General features: G+C 42.8%; 1 protein-coding gene across 1 annotated transcript in view; it reads left to right on the forward strand.

Annotated features, from left to right (window-relative positions):
- LOC113407595 (collagen alpha-1(XIII) chain-like) overlaps nt 1–21,579 on the forward strand; it is a 109,588-nt gene that overhangs the window by 21,731 nt on the left and 66,278 nt on the right. The window contains exons 2-5 of the mRNA XM_026656373.2: nt 6,924–6,998; nt 8,158–8,247; nt 17,232–17,358; nt 19,310–19,428. Coding sequence (XP_026512158.2) covers nt 6,924–6,998; nt 8,158–8,247; nt 17,232–17,358; nt 19,310–19,428 — 411 coding nt within the window. The remainder of the gene's footprint in view (nt 1–6,923; nt 6,999–8,157; nt 8,248–17,231; nt 17,359–19,309; nt 19,429–21,579) is intronic.

Genomic DNA, 21,579 nt, shown 5'->3' on the forward strand with positions numbered 1-21,579 from the left:
TCCTAGCATGACATCACCCTTGTTTTTTACCCCTTTTAGCCTAACCCAGAGACTCTCAACACTTCCGTCTCCTATGTCCATCTCCACCTCAGTCCAAGTGTGTACATTTTTAATATATAAGGCAACACCTCCTCCCTTTTCCCCCTGTCTATCCTTCCTGAGCAAGCTGTACCCATCCACACCAACATTCCAATCATTTGTATTATCCCACCAAGTTTCAGTGATGCCAACAATGTCATAGTTGTATTTATTTATTAGCACTTCCAGTTCTTCTTGCTTATTACCCATACTTCTAGCATTTGTATATAGGCATCTAAGATACTGGTTTGATCTTGCCTCCCAGTTTTGCCCTGACCCTCCTTTCTCTCTGCCATTATAGCCCACGCTCCCTCTTGTTTCCGACCCATCTCCCAGGTCTCCATGTTCCCCACTTACCCGTGGGCTTTGCTCACCTGTCCTCATCGAACCTAGTTTAAAGCCCTCCTCACTAGGTTAGCCAGTCTGTGTCCAAATAGGGTCCAAATAGGGTTTACCAAATATGGTAAAACAACATGAAACAAACTTAGGCTTATGTGAATTTCAGCAGATATCCTGATTACTTTTTTATCGCATTTGTGAACTTGACTATGGAAGTACAGGTTAGCATGGGCCATAAAACACTGAATGTTGTAGTTCCATTTGAGTTGCACCCATTGCTGAAGCTGGAAAAAAGAAGGTGGTGGTTCTCTCCCTCACTCTGGGCACAAGCCAGCTTCCGGCCTCTTGAGATGCCGAAATCAGACACCGCTCACAGCAGATGATGCAAATGTTCAAAATATGATCCCTTATGCTCTGTGGGTCTCCTCGGGCTTGTTTACCCCTCAGTGAGATTCAGATCCATGATGGGCACAACAGGCATGTGGCTAGGGCTCCAGAGACATGAGATGAGATCAAAATCTCAGCTCTCATGGGAACAATTGTTTCTGGCCCTCATGACTGCAATGAAAAGCTTGAAAACATGAGCTCAGTGTAACTGACGCGGTGATGTCTGCCTGAGTCTGCAGAGGGGCTGCAACAGATGATGGAGCTGCAACCTTTATTGTCAAGGAGGAAACTGCCTGGCCCCACACTCTCCACCAAGGCAGATCTGCCACCACTCCTCAGGCTGGGCAACTTGGCTGGAGGTAGTGGCTGGGCTCTGCAGAATTGACTTTACTTTGGGAGGGCTCACTTTGCTCCCCTGGCCTTTTGATTCCAGAGGTCAGACGGGGGGAGGGAAACGGTGGCATCTGCCAAACAACTTCCATTCATGGCACCAGAATGAGCATGATAGAGCATGCAGGTCTGTGCTTCTCCCTCTCTTTTCTTACATGATTCACAATGAAAGAGCAAATAATCACTGGATATCTGAACTGCCCATCATCAGGCAGTGAGAGGAATGGGAGAGGTCACACATCTCTGAGCTATTGTTTCAGACCTCTGCAAATATCTGCACTGGTTGAACTTGTTTCACCTTGGTAAGGTTGCCTTTGAAACCACTCCTCCCCCCCACCCCCCGATTCTAGAGGCATCCTCAAAAGAGTGCTGGATCGCTGATTCAGCCCAGTTCAAATCCTGGTTGCATCCACTCCCATTTTATCAAGCCCAAAACTTCTGCTCAGTAGTAAGATACACTGGGCATATGCTTGTATTTTTGATGCTACACTGTGTTAGCCCTACTGTCGCAAGGCATGCTGTGGGAGAAGTAGAGAAGCCTAGCGGAGAGTCCTTGACCTATCCTGGCAGATCATTGTGTATACACACAGCCCCGTCCCTTGCTGCTGTTCCCAAAAAGAGCACAGTACACTACCCCCACCCACCCTCCAGCACCCACTGTCAACATCAACATGCATGCAGGGAGCTTTCAACGACTCCACCTTCTCTCTCCCCGCCAACCAACACACATGTCAAACCACCCTCTCCTGCTGCTCCCATCTGTCTCAACACTATTACTTATTACCTCCATTCATCTAGTGTTTCCTCCGCTCATAAAGACAGCCAACAGAAACAGTACTTTTGGAAAGCTTTCCCTTAAGTATACTCCTATCTCATCATGGGAGCAGTAGCACAGAGGGAACAGTGGGCCAGATGCTCAGAGGCAGCATAGTATAGACATGTATAGACTCCTACCCTGGAGTTTGCATGTATTGTTAAATAACAACAACAGCAACACATAATGCTCAGTCTATGCTTTCTTCTGATCTTAGATCTTCTTGCAGTTTTTTCTCAGAAAGACCCCTCCTTTCCTGCACCTAGCTCTCTGAGAGGCACTTGGAGCTACTGTAACATGACTCAGCTGATTGGATATTAGAGTGAGTCAGCAAAAATAACTGCCTCTTTCTAGCTTCCCCTGAGTGACTCATAAGTAGAGCCTTCCATTCCTGCATGGAGAGCCCTAGAACCTGCTGCCCTTACTGGTGTCTTGCAGGGCTACCAGTTAGCGACTCAGATCCTTGCTATTCACAAAGTATACGAAGAGTGGAGAGATGCATCAAGATACCCTCTAGGCAGACCCAAAGTTTGTTGGAAAGGAGACAGCAAGATACTGGTGGTTGTGTATTAGCAAAGGTGAGGAGGGAGGAAGGAAAAGGCAGGAGAACTTGTACATCCTTCATTGCGGCTGCCATTTTGAGCAAAGGGTGGGGGAACAAAAGCTCAGGAGGCAGAGTGATTGTAGACAAATATGGTGGCACCCTTACAGTACCTGGAACTAGGTTGCTTAAAACCCCTTTCCCACAAACTTTTTAATAAAAATATCTTGCAATACTTACTAGATGTGTTCCCCTTTCCCCCTGAAATTTGGTTCTCCTCCTGTGGATGCCATGGTTGTGATGTGGTAAACTTCTGGGTCTCTGGGACTGGGTCTACTTCTGTCCCCGAAGGCGATGAGAAGTGAGGGTTAAGTCCTCGTGCTTGGTGCCCGGTCACTGCTTGGTGGTATCCACACAATGCAGTGGCTCAGTGGTGGCATCTCTCCCAAATATACAATCCAGCCCCTCATCTCAGAGATGGGGGGAGGGATAGCTCAGTGGTTTGAGCATTGGCCTGCTAAACCCACGGTTGTGAGTTTAATCCTTGAGGGGGCCATTTAGGGATCTGGGGCAAAAATCTGTCTGGGGATTGGTCCTGCTTTCAGCAGGGGCTTGGACTAGATGACCTCCTGAGGTCCCTTCCAACCCTGATATTCTATGATTTTAGCCACAGACCCTGCAAGCTCTCCCAGAGGTACTATTGTTGTCCTTTCTGCTCTTATAACCCATCTGGAGCTCCCTTCCCTTCCCTTAGTGCAGCACTGGATTGGGTCTCAGTTGTGCCCCCTCGCCTTCATTTGTCCTGATAACTGCTGGAGTATTTGTACGTTGTGGTGGCTAACTTCCAGATGTTTCTGTACTGTGACAAAGTCAGGCCAGACAGCTGCAGGAGGGTCTGGGAAAACAGGTATGTTAGCCCTAGAATGCTAAAGGCCCTTTTTCCGACAAGCTGGGAAGGGGTTCCTTCAGGTCAATTAGGGACACCTGAGTCCAGTTAAGGGCTGCCTGAAACCTGTTAAAATCTCTCTCCTGCAGGGGGGAGGAGAGACAAACTGCTGCAAGGCTGGAGGCAGCAGGGAGATAGGCTTCTCCAGTGTGAAAGACTGCGCTCCTCCCCCTAGGGGAGACATCCAAAACCCAGTGCCTGTTTAGGGGAAGGACTGACACCCTGGGGCCAGCGACAGGACAACTCCTGCCCCAGTGAAGGGGCCAGGAAAAGGTATTCCCCTTTTGTTTCGGTGCGTTATAGACTTTTCCCCTTTGTCTGGTGGAGGGGCACTCCTCAGGCTTGCCCTGAGGCCTACTGGGAAGGCTCTCAGAAACAAACCCCAAAGAGGGAAGACAGACACGCTCCTGAGTGGGGGTCTAATTTACCCCAGACCCTGTCCCTGCCAGAGGAGGGAGCGCTAAGTCTGGCGAGGCAGAAGGGGTGCCTTGCCACAGAACTCACTCCTCTCTTCAGAGGGCAATGAAATCCAGGGCATTAGCAGGAGACCTCGCTGATGCGCCACTCACCAAGGCTCAATGAATAGGAGGATGACACAGGTTTCTGAAGTCCCCACAAGATGGAATCACAAAGAAAAGATCCTGGCAATGTGTGAGCATTTAAACAGCAAGGTGATATCTGGTCAGGATGACTCTGGCACACAGAAGAGGTCACACAGATAGACAGGCAGCCTAAGTACCTAGCAAAGCATCATGAGATACTGATGGGATGACTTGGGAGATGCACAACATTGCTATGGAATGAGGGTGTATCCACACCTACTTTGCTTCAGGCAAAATCATCCAACATTTAAGTCAATCTGTTTCTAAAGTAAGGTTAAGAACATGTGTTCAAAGGCCAGATGAGTCATGACAAAATACTTTGTTTGTGGATGTTGGGCATTCTAATGCAAATCAAGTCATGTTGATCTGCAACAAATTTGAAGTGTAGACAAGCCATTAGATTGTAAGCTCTTATGGGAAGTGACCATCGTTTACTTCTGAGTTTCTACAGCAGCTAGCACAAAGGGGTCCTGGTCCGTCACTGGGGCTACTAGAGCAATAAAATAGAAATAATAAATAGATAAAAATGTTAGTAATGAATGTCAGAGGAGGAGGCTTTTGTGTAACAGTGATGTGTGTGTTGTAAAGGGCAAAGAGGAGATCAGTATTGGATGAGTGGAGGATGAAGGCTGAGGCGCAAAAAGGCAAGGTCTTTTTGGTAGTTTAGACCAACTTCATGGGATCTATCTAGCTATCTATCAGTGCTACCTTGCCCTGAAAATGAAAAGAGAGCCAGTGGTTTTGCTTGAGGATGGGGATTGTGTGTGTGTGTGTGTGTGTGTGTGTGTGTGTGTGTGTGAGAGAGAGAGAAGATGGCAACAACATTCTTCATGTACTAGAAACTGGAGAGCTAGGACTTAGGTAGAATTAGAGAAGGGATTTGCAATAGTCACTGCACAAGGAGATGAAGACCTGGATTTAGATTTCAGCTGAGGTGGAGCTGAAGAATTGATGTATATGGACAATATTGCAGACATTGGGATAGGTAGGTTCATAGACTATGAAAAAGAGGAAGGACATGAAAAATTCAAGGTCCAGGATGGTGCCAATGATATCGGGCAGTGCAGTCAGATGGGAGACCTTGGTCGAGGAGGGAGAGATTGAGTTGTGTCTGAGGATGGGCATCTTATCCATGAGAAGTGCTTCTGACTTAATAAATACAACAGTAATAATCACCCATTTGAATTAATTGGTCACTCATTTGAGAATTTCTGACCAAGAAACCTTAGTGACATTAAAAAGTATATGGTCTGCAGAAAAGAATATTGGATGTAGTTCTGTAAGGAATGCCAAAAAGAGCGGAGTTAAGACGTAGGAACAAAAATAACCCAGAAATTAGAGAGGCAAAAAAGGGGTGTTTTGGCTTTGCTGTCTTCCAAAGGGTAGAAATGGGCTGAAATAACAGTTCTTCAGGCTTCTAAGTGTACAATAGGGCCCCGTATCCAAACTTAGTTGCCTGGCTTTAGGAACCCAAATGAGTGGCCTGATTTTTAGAGATGTGGGTGCTTAATTTTAAACCCCCAGGTTTGAAAATGCGATCTAATTTTCTTTAAAGGTAGTTTTAACAAATGTAAACTGTTAGGGTTAAGTATTTTGAATATATAGCACACCACTGCATGTACTTGTAGGGAGCATAGTATATTTTTTAAATACTGTCTCAGAAGTTGCCCAGTTGCATACTCTTTCTGAACCCAAAGCTGGACTTCAGAGGAACATTGTGCATGTTTCCATGAAGAGTTTTACATAGTTGTTAGACTTCTGCACCATTTACTATGCTTTGTGCACACATTTTACATGTCTTCATATATTCAAATTAAGTACTTACGTAGACCTTTTGAATGGATTTTTCTATTAGAGCATGCATGTTACTGCGTGTTCTCTTTCTTAACCCATCTTTCAGCGGCTCATAAATTTGGCAAGCATATTTCTTTTGAGCTGATGTTTTCCATGCTTGCTTTCAGCCCAAAGGGACACTTGTTTGGAAAGTTTTTGAGGAAAATATGGTTCAGCTGTTTTTGAGTATTGCATGTGCTAAAGAAATAGACTGTTCCCATTTCCCACTGTTGTTAGTAACTCACATTGCTGTGCTATCGCTGGGTTGCTACTGCTTTAAAACAAGATTAGGTTTTGTTGGTAAAATTAGACAAGCTATTTGATTTGTTTATCATTTACAATATTAAAATTTATGTAAAATGTATTATTCTAACCATTTAAAGTGACAGATTAAATGTCAGGATGAGTTATTGAAGAGAAATCTGAATAACTATGTGAGCAGTTTGGCTATTTTTCCTCAACATTTCACAAGGCATATAATGTAACTCACACAGATCCACTATTATCCTAGTAACAAACTCATAAATTATAAAACAAATTTTATAAACTGAATAGGATATTGAAATATGGCTTAAGTAATCCAGCCAGTGTACTTGGAATTAATTCTCTGGAAGAGCCCTATACATACCAATTGAAACTGCACCACCAATAACAATTCCTTAATTTTTTTTTTTATTTTCACCATCTATTAGCAATAATAATCTCAGCAGAGGGCATTTTCTAGAGATTGATGAGTGGCTTAATTAATGACCCTTCAGGCTATGTTTTGGGCCATTAAGCACCTTACAGCTGATGAGGATCTCCAAGAACTTCCCAGCTTCTGTGGAGGTGGTGGTTAATATTTAAGGCCATGTGTGTTACTAGCCAAACTTCATGCTTTAGATAATTTTCCAAAGTAAACAGGGTCCAGTCTGTCCTTTTCCCCCCACAATGCTTTCATGAAGGTTATTTGAAGAGAACACTTCCTTGAACTGCTTTTGTTATTTCATGTAGGGGTCGATTCAACAACTAATGATCAAACCTGACCCAAGGGCTACTGAAGACCAATGTGAAGATGATGACCCATATGTGAGTACTCACACACACACCTCTCCATCTGTTTTCAGTGGTTCTGTGCCAAGGATTTGAATTACAATAGCACTTTTTAAACAAAACTGTTAGGAGCTGGGATGTAGGCAGTCTTTCTTAGTGGTCAGAGAGCAGATGTCAGGTCTAGTGAGCAGAGTAGGCATCTAGGTCGGGGAGCGGAAGCAGAAGTCAGAGCTGGAATCAACTGCCAAATACCAGAGCTAGGGGGTCCAGCCAGAGTCAGGACCAAAATCGAAGCTGAGAATCGGAGCCAAGGCCAGATACCAAATGCCAGACCCAAGGGTTGAACCAGAGTTGGAGTCAGAAGTCAGAGCCAGGATTGGTAGCCAATGGTCATGAGCAAAGTGAAAGGGCAGGAACCAGAGAGAGGCAGGGATCAGGCATGGAGTAGGAGCAAAGTGGAAGCTAGGAGTGCAGAACAGGTCTGCAGCAGAGCAGGACTCAGGAACAGAGTTGGATACAGATTGCAGGAGGCAGGCAAGAGGAGGGTGAAACATGGCAGCAGCAGCAAAAAGTTTGCACAGTTGCTTGGACAGTCCTCCCAGCTCACTTCCTAGCTTAAGTAGTGGGTGTGAGCCAGTCAGGTAGCCATAGGCCTTGGGAGCTCTGACTGGACTTCCTGTGGGGGCTGGCCTTCCAAGTTTAGAGAGATGCTGCTTCATACAGCTCCCTTGGTGGTGACAAGGGAGTGTCAGAGATCCAGGGTCCCCACAGCCAGGCATTCTAGACCTGCCCCCTTGGATCCTTACAAAAACAAATGGTAGTCTCTCTTCTTTGGAACACACTGAAATGCTTGAAAGTGTTTTGTTGGTGTGCTTTGTTTTGTGCTGTTCCCCTTGGAAGCCAGAATCCTCAAAGAATTTCCCAATCTTTAGTCTCCATCACCTTTGAGTCCTTGAGTGGTGACATTCATTTTGCTAATATACTCATCTCCATACTCTACTTTAAATGCAGAAATAAGTTACTTTATAATAATACTGGAACTAAGTTACTGAGAAATACACATAACTAATTTTTCCCACGTAACTACAAGTGAAAAGTGAAGCACAAAAGAATCCGAAGAGCTATTTTGTGCTAGAATGTAACATTCTGACTCTGGGATTTTCTAAACTCATTCTAATGATTTGCTTTTGTGTAGGCATCGGGAGATTCTAGTGGCGCTGGTAGCATTCAAGAGCAGGAAGGACTTCCTGAGACAGAAGAAGTCATTGCATCTTCTCAACCCCTAGTAAGTGTCAGCAATTATTCAGCAAAAAGAACAGGAGTACTTGTGGCACCTTAGAGACTAACAAATTTATTAGAGCATAAGCTTTCATGGGCTACAGCCCACTTCTTCGGATACCTTTCTGCATTACCAGTACTTTAAGTAGTGAGGCGCAAATGCTGCCATTGGATACTCATTTGCAGCACCCTCTGAGGCCAATCAGAGTGACGTGCCCTACCAGAATTTGGCCTTGGAAGTCCAACTTCCTTCAGGCTTGATAGTGAATTAACAAATTTGCCCCAAGCAAGGGGCAGCACATTGTTATGCTGCCCCTGGAGCAGAGCCATGTGGAGGGAGTGTGACTTAGTGACTCTCAGAAGTTCTCTTATCATATAGGTTTACAAGACAGTATTGCAGGATCCTGCCTTCATTTTTTCCCTCAGGCCCTTTTTAAAAGTTTCTCTACAACATTCTGTTAACCCACTTTGATGCAGGGTGATACGCAGCTGACCTAATGTGTTTTGTTTCAGTATTTTTAAAATCTATCCTGACTGTTCAGTGATTGGACTCTTGCCTTGTTCACTTACTTCACACTGCCTGTCTTGTCAACATACGGCTCAGACCTTTTTTCATTTACAGCAGCATAAATCTGGATTTAGTCCAGAATTGCACTGTAGTCGTTGAATACAGACCATGGCCAAAATTCGGCCTAGATCTGCAGGATTTGTATCATTCACTAGGTATCCCTGCCTCATTCACGGTATACTGTATAGCCTTCCACCCCTGGCTCTCCTTATTCCACCCTGTACTCTTTGGGAGACCTGATGAAGGAAGGAATGTATTCCCTGCCTGTATTCAAGTAAGTGTTTGTTACTTGTTACCCTGTAATCCATTTAAAAGAATTAATATAAGAAGGGGGGGTCAAATATAAGAAGGGCCCCCCCCATGTTACTCTGGCCATATCAGGAGCTTGATAAGATGCAGAGTACTACAAAACATGAGTTGCAAAGGTGATTCTTTCTTTGATTCAATTTAATTTCTTCCTCAAAACACAGAACAAAGGGACCCTTCTCTGTATGCAACACAAGAGGACAAGGAATGCCTGAGACCTAGGGACCTGGCTTAGGTATAGAATGAACCAGAATGTTCAGAAAAGTTATTTCTTGTATAAGAAAAATAGAAGGTTTTTCCTGTACTAAGCTACACTGTTTTAGTAGACTATCCTATGTATTACCTTGACTTTTCCGTGATTACTTCCAAGTTTCCACAGAACACACCCTTTTGCAGATCATCTACGTGCTACTTCTTTAAAGGAGTAATTTGGCAGAGCATTAAACCAACTGGAAGACTTTGGCTACCACTTGTGCTTCGGGGGGGAGTTTTGGTAGAATAGTGAGTTCCATGCTGCAGTGCTGTGGCATGGAAACATCTCAGTAGACTGTGGTTTTTCTTGGTAACCCATAGCAATGTGTCAGGTGACAAGTCTAAAAATAACCTGTTAAAAAGGCAAAGATGTTGTACTGACCTTACTAAGTAAAAGGAAGGTGGTTTGTATATGCTTTTAAGGAACAGGTAAAGAGTTTGCATTCTCCCCTTGAGTAGAAAGTTGCAGTTTGAGATGTGCTAGCAATGTAATTCTAATTTATATCATGAGAGGTGAACTAGAAGTAAAATCGTTACTACCCATGGGTCAACGTATACTCCCACGTTCACAAATTTATCAAGCTGCTAAACTGTGACCTGTTCCCTTGTACCACACTTCTGAGACCTCCACTGCACTAGACAGGAAATCTCTGTGGAAAGATCATGTCAAGGTTTAACATTGTCAGGGTAGTACAAGAATGTCGTATCTTCTTGGAAAAAAAAACAAAATAGTGTGTAATTATTTTTTTTTTGGCATGCTCTGTAGCACTTGCCTGCAGTGAACTAGAAGCTGGTAATTAAGAATCAATGCCAAGGGAAGTGACAACTCCAGCACTATTGGGGTGTATTATAGGAATGATGAAGCTGTGGTTGGTATTAATTGGGGAAGCAAACTATTCCACTTTCCTGTAGGCCTCTTCAGGACAGCCACACGCATGGGCACAACTAAACCATTGCAAACCTTTTCAATACATCTCTAATTTACGTATCACTCTTTCAATTTTTCCACAAATCCGTCTCCATAAAACAAGACACACTCACATGCACTGATATTCTGTTATTTATTTCTGTTGTTCTAAAAGCGGTTTGTACACTGGGAAGGAAACTGAGCCTAAGAGAATTTTTTTTAGAATTGCAAAGCTGCTGCTTTCCCTTCAGATGGAAATATTATGCTAATATAGCAAACATGGAGAATGAATCTTCAGAAGGATTTTGTTTAAAACCTTAAAAGCAAGCAACATCTATACATTCTGTATTCATTTTACATTCACTTTTTCAGTAATGATTTGTCTTTTTTAGTGTGCCTTGAAACAAAGGGAATCTGTGTGAAGTCCTAGTTACAGCTATAGTAAGGCTCTTTGTATGAGATAATCACCCCATGTTTTACATTGCCTAGGTTTCTGAGCCAAACAGTCATAATCCTGAAGGGCTTGTAAATGATCGTTTCCCTTAAACTGTAAGAATTCACGTGAAAGTTCTTTCTTAGGCAACATACATAACTTAGTGTTTTAAAAATGTGTTACAATAATATCCTTAAACTTTAAAAAGGCAGCACCAGTGTATTAATAACTTGTAAGATTTACCTTGCCTTTTAAAAAAGCTATGGGTTTTTGCCAAATGTGCGATGTCTAAATGTGACTCGTTGGATATGTATGCTTTCCAGTGTGAATGTCCATGGATTTTTAATGTGCCCTTTTTTTTTTTTTTTAGAAATAGTCAAGAAGGGACTTAGACTAATGACAATATAATAATCAATACAGTCACTGATAGATGCTTCTGAAAAAGTTTGTATTCATGTAATGCTATTACAAATTGCCAAGCAAACTCTCCAAGATTAGTAGTTCAAAGTACATTCCCATGCTAGTCTGGAATGAAAAAAATCCAGCGTCATAATTGACAACATAGCTGCTGAATGAAGAATTTTATCCGTGCCAAAGATGCATAATCTAGTAGTTTGTATTCTGCTAAATTCTACTGTGCTTTGCAGTAACAATAGATTGAACTGTTTGGGATATTTCAGTACATTTCCATTCAACAGACTGTACATAGTTTTTCAGCATAGGGAATCATCAGGAAAGAGAGATGGCTCTTTCTAGAAGAGCTGCCACTCTGAAAGGAGTTAATGATGGATACCCTGGTATACTTTACTCAATCCGTGACCAGCATTGGCAGAATTTATCGGTGGGAACCATGGGGGGAGGGGAGAGGAGTCCCTAAAGCTAATCATTAAATGTGGCCAAATGTGAGAATGGGATTGAAGGAAGTGAAAGGAATATTGGAGATTGTTATTTTCTGATTGGATTCATTTCTATTTTTAAACTATAATTAGATAATCAGTTTTCTAGATACTTTCCATTTATGCTTTCATGCTGGGCCTAACTTGTTGACTCTTCCCCGTTCTGATACCATCCACTGTCTTTTCTTAAATTCAAAGCCTTAAAAATTTAAAATGTAGAAACAAATGCTCCAAATATGTTTTGCCAACTTTACAATTCATTTCTTGTCACCAAAACGCGTATAAGCAGAAATGTAAATGATGATGATCAATCCACGGCTCATAAAATATACATTGGGCTATATGTATGTGTAATACTTGACAGCCTGTACTGGATTGTCCTATTTAATCAGGAATAAAATGCATAATCTACTAAAAGGCGTTTTCTTTAAGGAAAACAATAATAGCAACGAAGCTATCGTAGTTAGAGAATTAGGGCAAGATTATGACAAGGGGACATAAGTGCTGTGTGCGCACACACACACACACACACTTTCATAGCCTACCTAAATCGCCACTCTGTGCACTGGGGGAGAGCAGACTGTGCTGCGCCATTGCTTTCTTCTCTCCCTCCAGCTCATATGCAGGTGGGCAAGAAGTGGGACAGAGTGCCAGTAATGGGTAGAGAATTGGCTCGTGCAAGGGAAGAGTCTGTTGCACCCTTTAAAATGCCTTAGTAAAATTACTCTTCCCCAGGTGCAGCTCCTCTGAGTCACAGTTCCTTCCTGGGGCAGGGATGTAAAGCCTCAGTCTAGTCCTTAGGAATTAGCATTGAAGGTGGCAAAAAAGAAATTCCATCGTCTCGTGGGGAAAATGTACTATAGTTCTGAACAAGGATTAAATCAATCCTAGAGTTTAGAGCTGGAAAAGACCTGCTGGGCATCTAGTCCATCTCCCTGACAATGCAGGATTGCTCCCGACAGCACATTCTCTAGAGTCCTGTCTACTCTCATTTCAAATACACCATCCACCACTTTCCTTGGGAATTAGTTATACAGCCTAAAGATTGGGCAGAAGCCAGGGTGCGTGGAGCACTTAACGCTAGTGTTGACCAGGGAGTGTAAATGAGAATAATGGGATGAAGTAAGGAAACAGAATATTTAGGTTGAATATCATTGTAAGCTCCTCACCAGCCCAGGAAAAACCCATTGCCACATCTAAGTCTCTTTCAGGCCATTGCCTCAGGGCATGGTTTATTAATTGAAACACAAACTCTCAAATTCACACAAAACAAAGCTATTCCCTTGATCAACACAGGCTACAGGAGCCCAGAAGCCTTTCCCCCGGCACCTTCTTTCTTCCCTCTACCCATCCCCCCACTTCAGGGCCTGCTACAGGACCCCACTTGCTTCCTGTAGCTCTCTTCTCCACCTGAGCTCTCTCAGCCCTTTATAGGGACCACTTGTTCCCTTCCTGCTGAAGAGGGCTGAATGCCCCCTGGCCACCTAAGGCCCCAGGCCCATACACCCTGTTACAGTCATGAAATATTTCTTTCTATGTTGCATTCTCCCAAGGGAAGTGTTGGAAACCCTATTGCTTGGCACATTGACATCTGGACCCTCTCCTGTGAGGTGCTGAGTGCACCTATGTGATTTCTGAATGCCTTCTGAACTTAATTGGGAGAGGAGAGTCCTCAGCACCTCACTTGAGGTGCTCATCACCTTGTAGATTTGAGTCCTAAATGTACAACAACAAACCATTCTGGACTGGCAGGGAGGTGAACTAGATGACCTAACACGTCTTTCCCTTCTCTACATTCTAAAGGCCAGAAAACCTCCTCCCACAGAGAAACTTGTGCGTGAGTTTCCACAGAGACAGAAAACTGTGAGCTCATGGAGTTTCCTGGGAATCACCCCTCCAGATGGAGAGTTTTGTGGGGCTGTGGAGCTTTGCTGTGAGTGAAAACTCCCAACCACAGAGACCCTGGAGATCCACTTTGAAGGGACCCAGGTAGAAGGCGAGGACACAGGAACTGTCCATGCATGGCTGCCCTTCCACACAGCTCCTGTAGTTTCTCTCCCCCTGCAGCAGCCAGGTTGCTATTGCCTTTGCCTGTCCTCTCTGGCTGCCACAGAGGGAGTTAACCCAGCTCCAACCTCTGTGGACTTCTGTCCAGATTTATACATGGAAATTCATTGGGTCTGCAGGGAATGCAGCCCTTGCTCTGCTCCAGCCACTCCCACACTTTCCTTCATATCCCCACAGAACACTTGCAGAGGGGCTGCCTTCTGTTCCATCAATGTGCACCCCAGAAAAGCCATCCATCCTCCCTGTGCTGGGGTAGAGTGCATGTATGCAAAGGGAATACTCCAGCCCTATGATTCTAACACAGATCCCTGTGACCCACACCATACACCTCCTCCCAGCTTAGTATATTGCTCTTTATCATTAACCTTTTGCATACAGTTCTTCAGCCAGTTTTCTTTTTACTTGACAATGCTCCTGTCCACAATGTGGATTAATTTTGAGAGATTTCATGGGCCACTGTTAAATGCTTTGCTAAAATCTAATCATAGCATATTTGGTTTACTGTTTTTTTTTATCTACTAATCCTTGTAATTCTATCAAGTAATCAAATTTATGTGGCATGATTTTATTTTTATTAACATGCAGTGTGCTGCTTATTGCTCATTGTTCTATTCTCTTTTGCATGTATAGCCATTTTTTCCCCTCAGTATTTTTCCCATTATCTTTCTAGGGAAGGAAGTCAGATTTTGGGGTGGGATTATCAAGATCACTTTATTTTCCTTTTATTCAAGGTTATCTATTATTTAACATTAGTAAAAGTAAATCTTTCCTCTGTTTAATTTATCTTCACATTAATGTAAAACATTTGATACCAATAATTGAACAAAGCCAGGGATTATCCTTTTCTATCTGTTGTTTTTATGTAGTATTGGTTATACAGAAGCAGAGGAGGAAAGTCACTGGAGACTGTATTTAGAGGAAAAAATATCTGCTCCTTTTGCAGGAGGCATAGGCATCAAGATCCAACCTTATTAAAGGATTTATATACACAAAGTCCAGTACTGCGTGTTAAAACATGGCAAAGCTTAATGCTCTAGGTTTATTATAATTCAGATCAACAGATTACATTTAAGGGTACATTAAGCTGTTGGCTCCAATGAATAGTTGGAGTATGCTTGTAGGGAATATCACAAAAAAGGTATACAAAAATAAAGGAAAAGAGAAGATAAGAAGCGAACACAAATATATGTAATCTGTTAGAGCAAAGGTATTTGAAATCCAGTCTAATCAATGGAAAGACACCTGTTGACTTCATTGGGAGTTGGATCTGGCCCACAGTGAACAAGACTTCTGGTATTCTTTGTTCTTTAAGCTTTGAAAGAAATTGCAAGTCAGAATTGACTTCCTAAAACAAATATGGGTCTGTCTACACTGCAATTAGACACCTGTGGCTGGCCCATGCCGGCTGACTTGGGCTAAGGGGCTGTTTAACTGCACTGTAGACATTCGGGCTCTGGGACCCTCCCACCATACACGGTCCCAGAGCCCAGGCTCCAGCCCAAGCCCGAACATCTACACTGCAGTTAAACAGCCCCTTAGCCCGAGCCCCGCAAGCCTGAGTCAACTGGCACAGGCCAGCCGCAGGTTTTTAATTGCAGTATAGACATACCCTATGTTTCCTTAGGGCTTTTCAAGTAACTGAAGTGAAGCCATGATGCCTTCAATAGCTATTTTAACTTATTTTTTTATGACCAGTAGCAAGACTCAAATCTGGAAATAGCAGGAATCTGCACCCACCAATTATAATTATGACTTGTATTGTGATTGCACAATGGGGACTAGGGTACCTACGTGCTAGGTGCTGTACAAACATAGAACAAAAAGACAGTCCCTGCCCCCAAGGGCTTAGTATTCAGTCCTCCCCTCTGTGCTGTCACTGTCCTTCCTTTTAAAATGAGGACAGCATCTAAGTGCATGTTGAACTTGAAGCATGTGCTTAGTTTCCATTGATTACAATGAGACCTTAGCACATGCTTAAGTGCTGTCTTGAATAAGGATGCTTTCCTGAACAAGGGCCTTAAACCTTATTTCTAGTGTTCAGGGCCGGCTCCAGGGTTTTTGCCGCCCCAAGCGGCGGGAAAAAAAAGCAAAAAAGCCATGATCGCGATCATCGGCAGCTTCACTGCGTCGCTTTCTTCTTCGGTGGCAATTCGGCGGCAGGTCCTTCCCTCCGAGAGGGACCGAGGGACCCGCCGCCGAAGAGCCCGACGTGCTGCCCCTTCCACTTGGCCGCCCCAAGCACCTGCTTGCTCAGCTGGTGCCTGGAGCCAGCCCTGCTAGTGTTTTATTATGAAACCCAGCAAACTGCTTTGAAAGGGTTTCCCTCTTGTATATACATAAAAACAGAAGGATACTATCAGGCTAAAGATGTTCTAGGTATAATTCCATTCTTTTACACGTATAGCAAAATATGTTAAAATTCCTTATTACCATTATGTGCATCTCTGCCAGATTCTTTGGCCCACTACATGTGCTCCATGTTGCTATGGCAACACAAATCACATTTAAACCTGGCTTAATTGGCCAGTGGAGGACTGAGTAGGGCAATCCTCTGGTGGCACAGAGCCAGCTCTGTCTCGAGCCTCTGAGGGATAGTCTATATGAACAGTTAGTGCATGGCAAGCTGGGATGTAACTCTACCTCACACTAATATGCCATGCACAAACTGTCCACGTGGACCTTGCTGCCATGCACTAAAGGTCTATAATGCCCTTTGGTCTACTCCCATTATAAAGTGTATAGTTTAAAGTGCACTAAGGAAATTTTAGTCACGTCAGCAGGGTCCACACAGACAGTGCATGGCAAAGTAGATTTACACCCCAGCTTGCCACAAACTAACTGTTTGTATAGACAAGCCCTGAGTGTATGTGGTGGGACAGGTGTGCTCCTACACCTACCCAATCCCAGGCTGCTGAAATTGCCACTATGGCCTATGGGCAGCCAGCAGAAGACAGAGCAGACTGCCAGCTCTGTGGATAGGGCTGGCACTGGCCAGCTCCAGGACCAAGAAGCCACAATGGTGGCTTAATGCCGCCTGTGCCCTCTCCAGACTGGTGCCAAATGTGTCTTACCAGGCCCAGAGGATCTGGATTTCAGATCTGTTTGCTAGCCTTTCAGGAGAACTTAGTTGAAACTTTTATACATATTATATGAAATTCATATTAAAACCGTTTGGCTATAAATTAGAGAGATGGTTCCTGCCAAACAGAAATGAGGTATTTAAGAAAGAACAGCAGTTAAAGAGAAAAAACTTTATTGTAATGTAATGCAAATACTACTTGTTAGTAAATGTTAATTTTATTGGTACCTACCTTTTAGTAGTAACTGAAAACACATTCAAAAGAATTAGGCATTATTAGGAACAAGTGCATAAAAAAGTGCTATTTGGAAGAAAATCAAGACTCTAGTTGAAATTCATAAATATAACCGGTTTGTTTATGCTCTGAAGTAGAACAAACCTATTGATTCATTTTATATGGTAAGACTTTTCTCAGGAATAATGATCAAATATGTTTGCTTTACTTTCTTGCTAAGCAATTGTTTGGGAATTTATTTTTTTTAGCCCGAGGAAACAACAGCTGGACCTGTAGGAGCACCTCCAACTGTATCAGCTCAATCAGAAGAAATGGATTTCTCAGGACATCATATATTAGATGAAACACCTGAACTACCTACAATCAAAGAACAAGGCACTATCATATTACCCTTTTTTACTTCTATGCTCTTCACGGCCAGGCCTATATTTTCTCTGTATAGAAAGCATGTGGCAAATTTTGGGTGCTACCTGAAATATACATAATCATTTTAAATATCTTAGATATTCTGTTTATTATGATGGGCATCTCATCAGTACTGAATGTGATGAGCCTACTGCAGGGTAAAATACATTTTTCACCAAACAGTTGCACTTTGAATTTTTCAAATTGGTCCATTGTAACAGTGGTTATAGGTAGAGACTACAATCCCTCCTGAGCCCCTTTTTGGTAACCATGGGGCCCACAAATCATTTAACCACACCTTGGGCAAAAAAGATCCTTAGTTCTTAGATGTACAAAGAGCAGGCATACCTCTCTCAACAAAGATGAGTCCCAATCATAGCTGCATTTAACTAAACTAGTTTATTTGACAGGAAAAACAGATAAAACAAAGAATTAAAATAAATTCTTGGTCTGTATGAATCTCAGTGGACAGTAATGCAAGCCAGCGGACATGCATACCCACCAGTTCTGGTGTCTTGCAGTAGCGTACCTGGTCAACTGTGCAGTACTATATGTAGGAAGGATTTTTACTTCTCTAAATTCTGCTTAGATCAGCTGATACTTCACGTTCCCAGGTATCATTACCCCATCTTAGAATGTATAAATATAAATGTTATTGGTTCTAAAATTGTCCAGCCCCTTTTAAAAATTTAGCTCCAGTATTTAATTCTGTGATCTCTTATGATAGTGAATTCTGCATACTTAACAACACTGTTATCCATCACAGTAATGTCTGAGCACCACACAGACAAATGTATCTTTGCCATACCCTGTGAGGTAGGGGAGTATTATCCCCAATTTACAGTGGAGAAACAGGCACAGAGAGATTAAGGGCCAGATTCTCAAAGGTCTTTAGGCACCTAAAGATACAGAGAGGTGCCTAGTGGGATTTTCAGAAGTGCGTAGGCACCTAAACTTATGTTGATTTCAGTGGGAGTTAATTGTCTAGGCACTTTTGAAAATCAAACTTTGTCCCTATCTGCCTCTTAAGGCACCTAAATTCCTTTAAAAATCTGGCCCGAAGTGACTTGGTCAAGGTCAAACAAGAAGTCTGTGACAGGGCCAAGAATTGAACCCAGATCTCTTGAGCTCCAGCCTACCATCTTAGCAACAGGGTCACTTAATTGTCATTCATTGGATGGTCATGATGATGAAAAGTGAGAAACTATGAGAGATAAAAAATCTAAAATGTGAGGCACCATTTTCCCAATGTGTATAGAGTACTTGATCCTATGTAGTGCAGGTCTGGAGCATTTCATGTGTAAGTGCCAGGTACAAAGTGCTAAGCAGGGCACAAAGCACAGAAGAACCCAATTCTCCAATAGTGAAAAAACTGCAGCACACAACCACATTACTAGAGCAGGAATCAGCAATAGGAGTAAGGACAAAGAGGAGACTGCATAACTAATTACCTCACTCTTAGACAGAGGATTACACTTAAGCCAACGGCTCCTGAAACAAACCTTGCAGGGTACATCCCTCATTTTTAAATCTGCACAGTTGAAAGTTAGGCAGTGGGAAGGCAAAGGGTTGAAGCAAGAAGATCAACCAATGCATTCTCCTTATCTCACCCATTCCTACAGTACATCCCCTCTTTTGTACCTATCTTCTCTCTTTTTGTACTTTTTTTTTTTAAATCCCTCTAACTATCTTTCAAAGTTTTTGAAATAACTGTGTTTTTATTTAACTCCATCCTTCTCTATTACAGAAAGATTTTATTTTTGCCTTGAGTTTTGGGGGTTTCCCTTCTTTCCCACTTTCATCTTCTGTTTGTGTATTTTTGCCAAATACCAATTATTTTCTCTCTTTTGCCTTACTATATGTTTGCTCTCTTCCCTGATAAATGTCTTCTAGTGTGTTTTCTCTATTTTATTTTATTTAGGTTCAACCAGTGCAGGAAATGATCAACATGAAAGTGACGCCACTACGGTAGCCCAGGAAATACTAAAACCACAAGCTGGTTCTGGTGCTATTGTTTTGCAAGGAGTGAGCAGAGAAAAGGTTAGTATAGGTGGCTTACTATGTAGCTCCTCATTGTGGTTCTGATTCAGGAAAGCACTTATGCGTATCATTAAATGCTTTCCTGAATTAGCACCTTTATCCTTTCCAGCTTACTAATGTTTATGGTGATCAGTTATTTGTATACTTAAGCAGGTATGGCATCTCATGGCAACATCGTATCCAAACCCACTTGGACTGTTGGGCAGTTCAAATCTAGTTCCAAACTTTCCAGTTCATACTGAGCCATAGACAGAGCAAACATGTCCTTTTGATGTGGACTACTTTTACTTTATTTAAAGAAGCAATGAAGAAGGAAAAGAACCCCTATAAATCCTCAAAGTAAGAGCCTGGAGTCTGTTGTTCATTTTATAACAGCCATCTTGAACTAACTTGTAGAGACAGCCTTGCAGACTAGGGGGCTACTTTATTCTTAAAGTAAAGCCCCTGGTGCATGTTACGTAACTTTAAATCTGTTTGGTATGCTACACAGCATACACCAGGGCTCCTTCTTTATCAACTGGCTAGAGCAGTTGAGCCCAAACTCCTTGAATTTTGGAGCAGTTCAGTTCTGAAATTTGTATCTGTGGCTCGTCTCTAGAACTGAGTCAACAATACCGCCCTCCCTCAGTAGTTAAAACAAAACCTCTTGAAATAGATTACATTTTCAAGAGAGGAGGCAAAAGCACTTGAACAGATTTGAAAGCCAGTTTGATGGTTCGCAGAGTACTCTTGCAAAAATTCTGTGAATTTTTTTTCATTTTTGGTGGTTTTGAAACAAAATAGGCCCAGTTCACTTAGCAGATACCCACAGTATATCTGAATTGTGCTAGCTAGTTAAAGCACAGAATTCCCTTAGACACAAAATTATGTCCACACCAACTTCATACTCAAAATTTGAGAGGCTGATCCTACAGTCTTTACCCAGACGTCATTGGGAGTTTTGCCTGAGTAGTGGCAGCTGGGTATGGCCCTGGGTACTTTGATAAAAAAGCACACAGTGTTAGAACATAAGAAAAGCCACCAGACCAGCGGTCCAACTAGCCCAGTATCCTGTCTTCCAACAGTGGCCAATACCAAGTACTTCAGACAGAATGAACAGAACAGTGCAATTATTGAGGCCCATCCCCTGTCATCCACTCTCAGCTTCTGGCAATCAGAGGCTAGGGACTCCCAGAGCATGGGGTTGCATCCCTGACCATTTTGGCTAATAGGCTGGTCCCACATGGTGGGGAGGAATGAACATATTACACCCAGTGCTCACACAAGGCCTTGTGCCTGCTTGATTTGTATGCAATTATGTTGCTCCAAATATCATGGAAAGCTGGAAATCAAATTGGGAGCTCTTAGCCTAAAATGTCATGAATCAGAAGGATATTTCATCCTCTAGTTGACATGTGTAGCTGGCTACCTGCAAGTCCTCCTCTTCAACATACTGCCAAATATTCATATATCATTAGTAGCTTTATTAATCACCAGACCTTTACCCACTAGATTAATATTGTTCCTTTCCTTGAACTTACCTTTGTATCTCCAACTTTAAGTTCTCTGCTTCAGTCTTACTTTGTTCTGTCATGGTTTGAAATTGCAGTACATCAATGCTGATCTCAGCTGCCAGCAAAACATGCAGAGTGGAAGTTTAATTTTGAAGTTACTTGATATTGTGTGTTTCAATTGGACATGTACCATTGCTAAGGCTAAGATTTTGTCATGGTTATTTTTAGTAAAACTCATAGACCGGTCTCAGGCAATAAACAAAAGTTCTCCGAAGCTGTGACCTCTCTGTGACACCCCCAGCCGCTCGCCCAACGCGTTCCCCCTCCCCTGTGCGAGGCTGTTGCCTGTCGCTGGAACCCTGCCAGGGCCCCGCAGGCTGCCAGCTCCAGAGTCCTGCTGTCCCTGGGTCTGAAGCAGAGAATGTCAGGGAGGTTTCTGGAAGTCAGGGATTCCATGACTTCCATGACCTCCGTGACATAAACGTAGCCTTAACCGGTAAAAAGAACAGGAGTACTTGTGGCACCTTAGAGACTAACAAATTTATTTGAGCATAAGCTTTCGTGGGCTACAGCCCACTTCGTCAGATGCATAGAATGGAACATATATTGAGGATATATATATACACATACAGAGAGCATGAAAAGGTGGGAGTTGTCA

Source organism: Terrapene carolina, unplaced genomic scaffold (genome assembly GCF_002925995.2).
Source record: "Terrapene carolina triunguis isolate 2854851 unplaced genomic scaffold, T_m_triunguis-2.0 Scaffold229, whole genome shotgun sequence".
Classification (NCBI taxonomy): domain Eukaryota; kingdom Metazoa; phylum Chordata; order Testudines; family Emydidae; genus Terrapene; species Terrapene triunguis.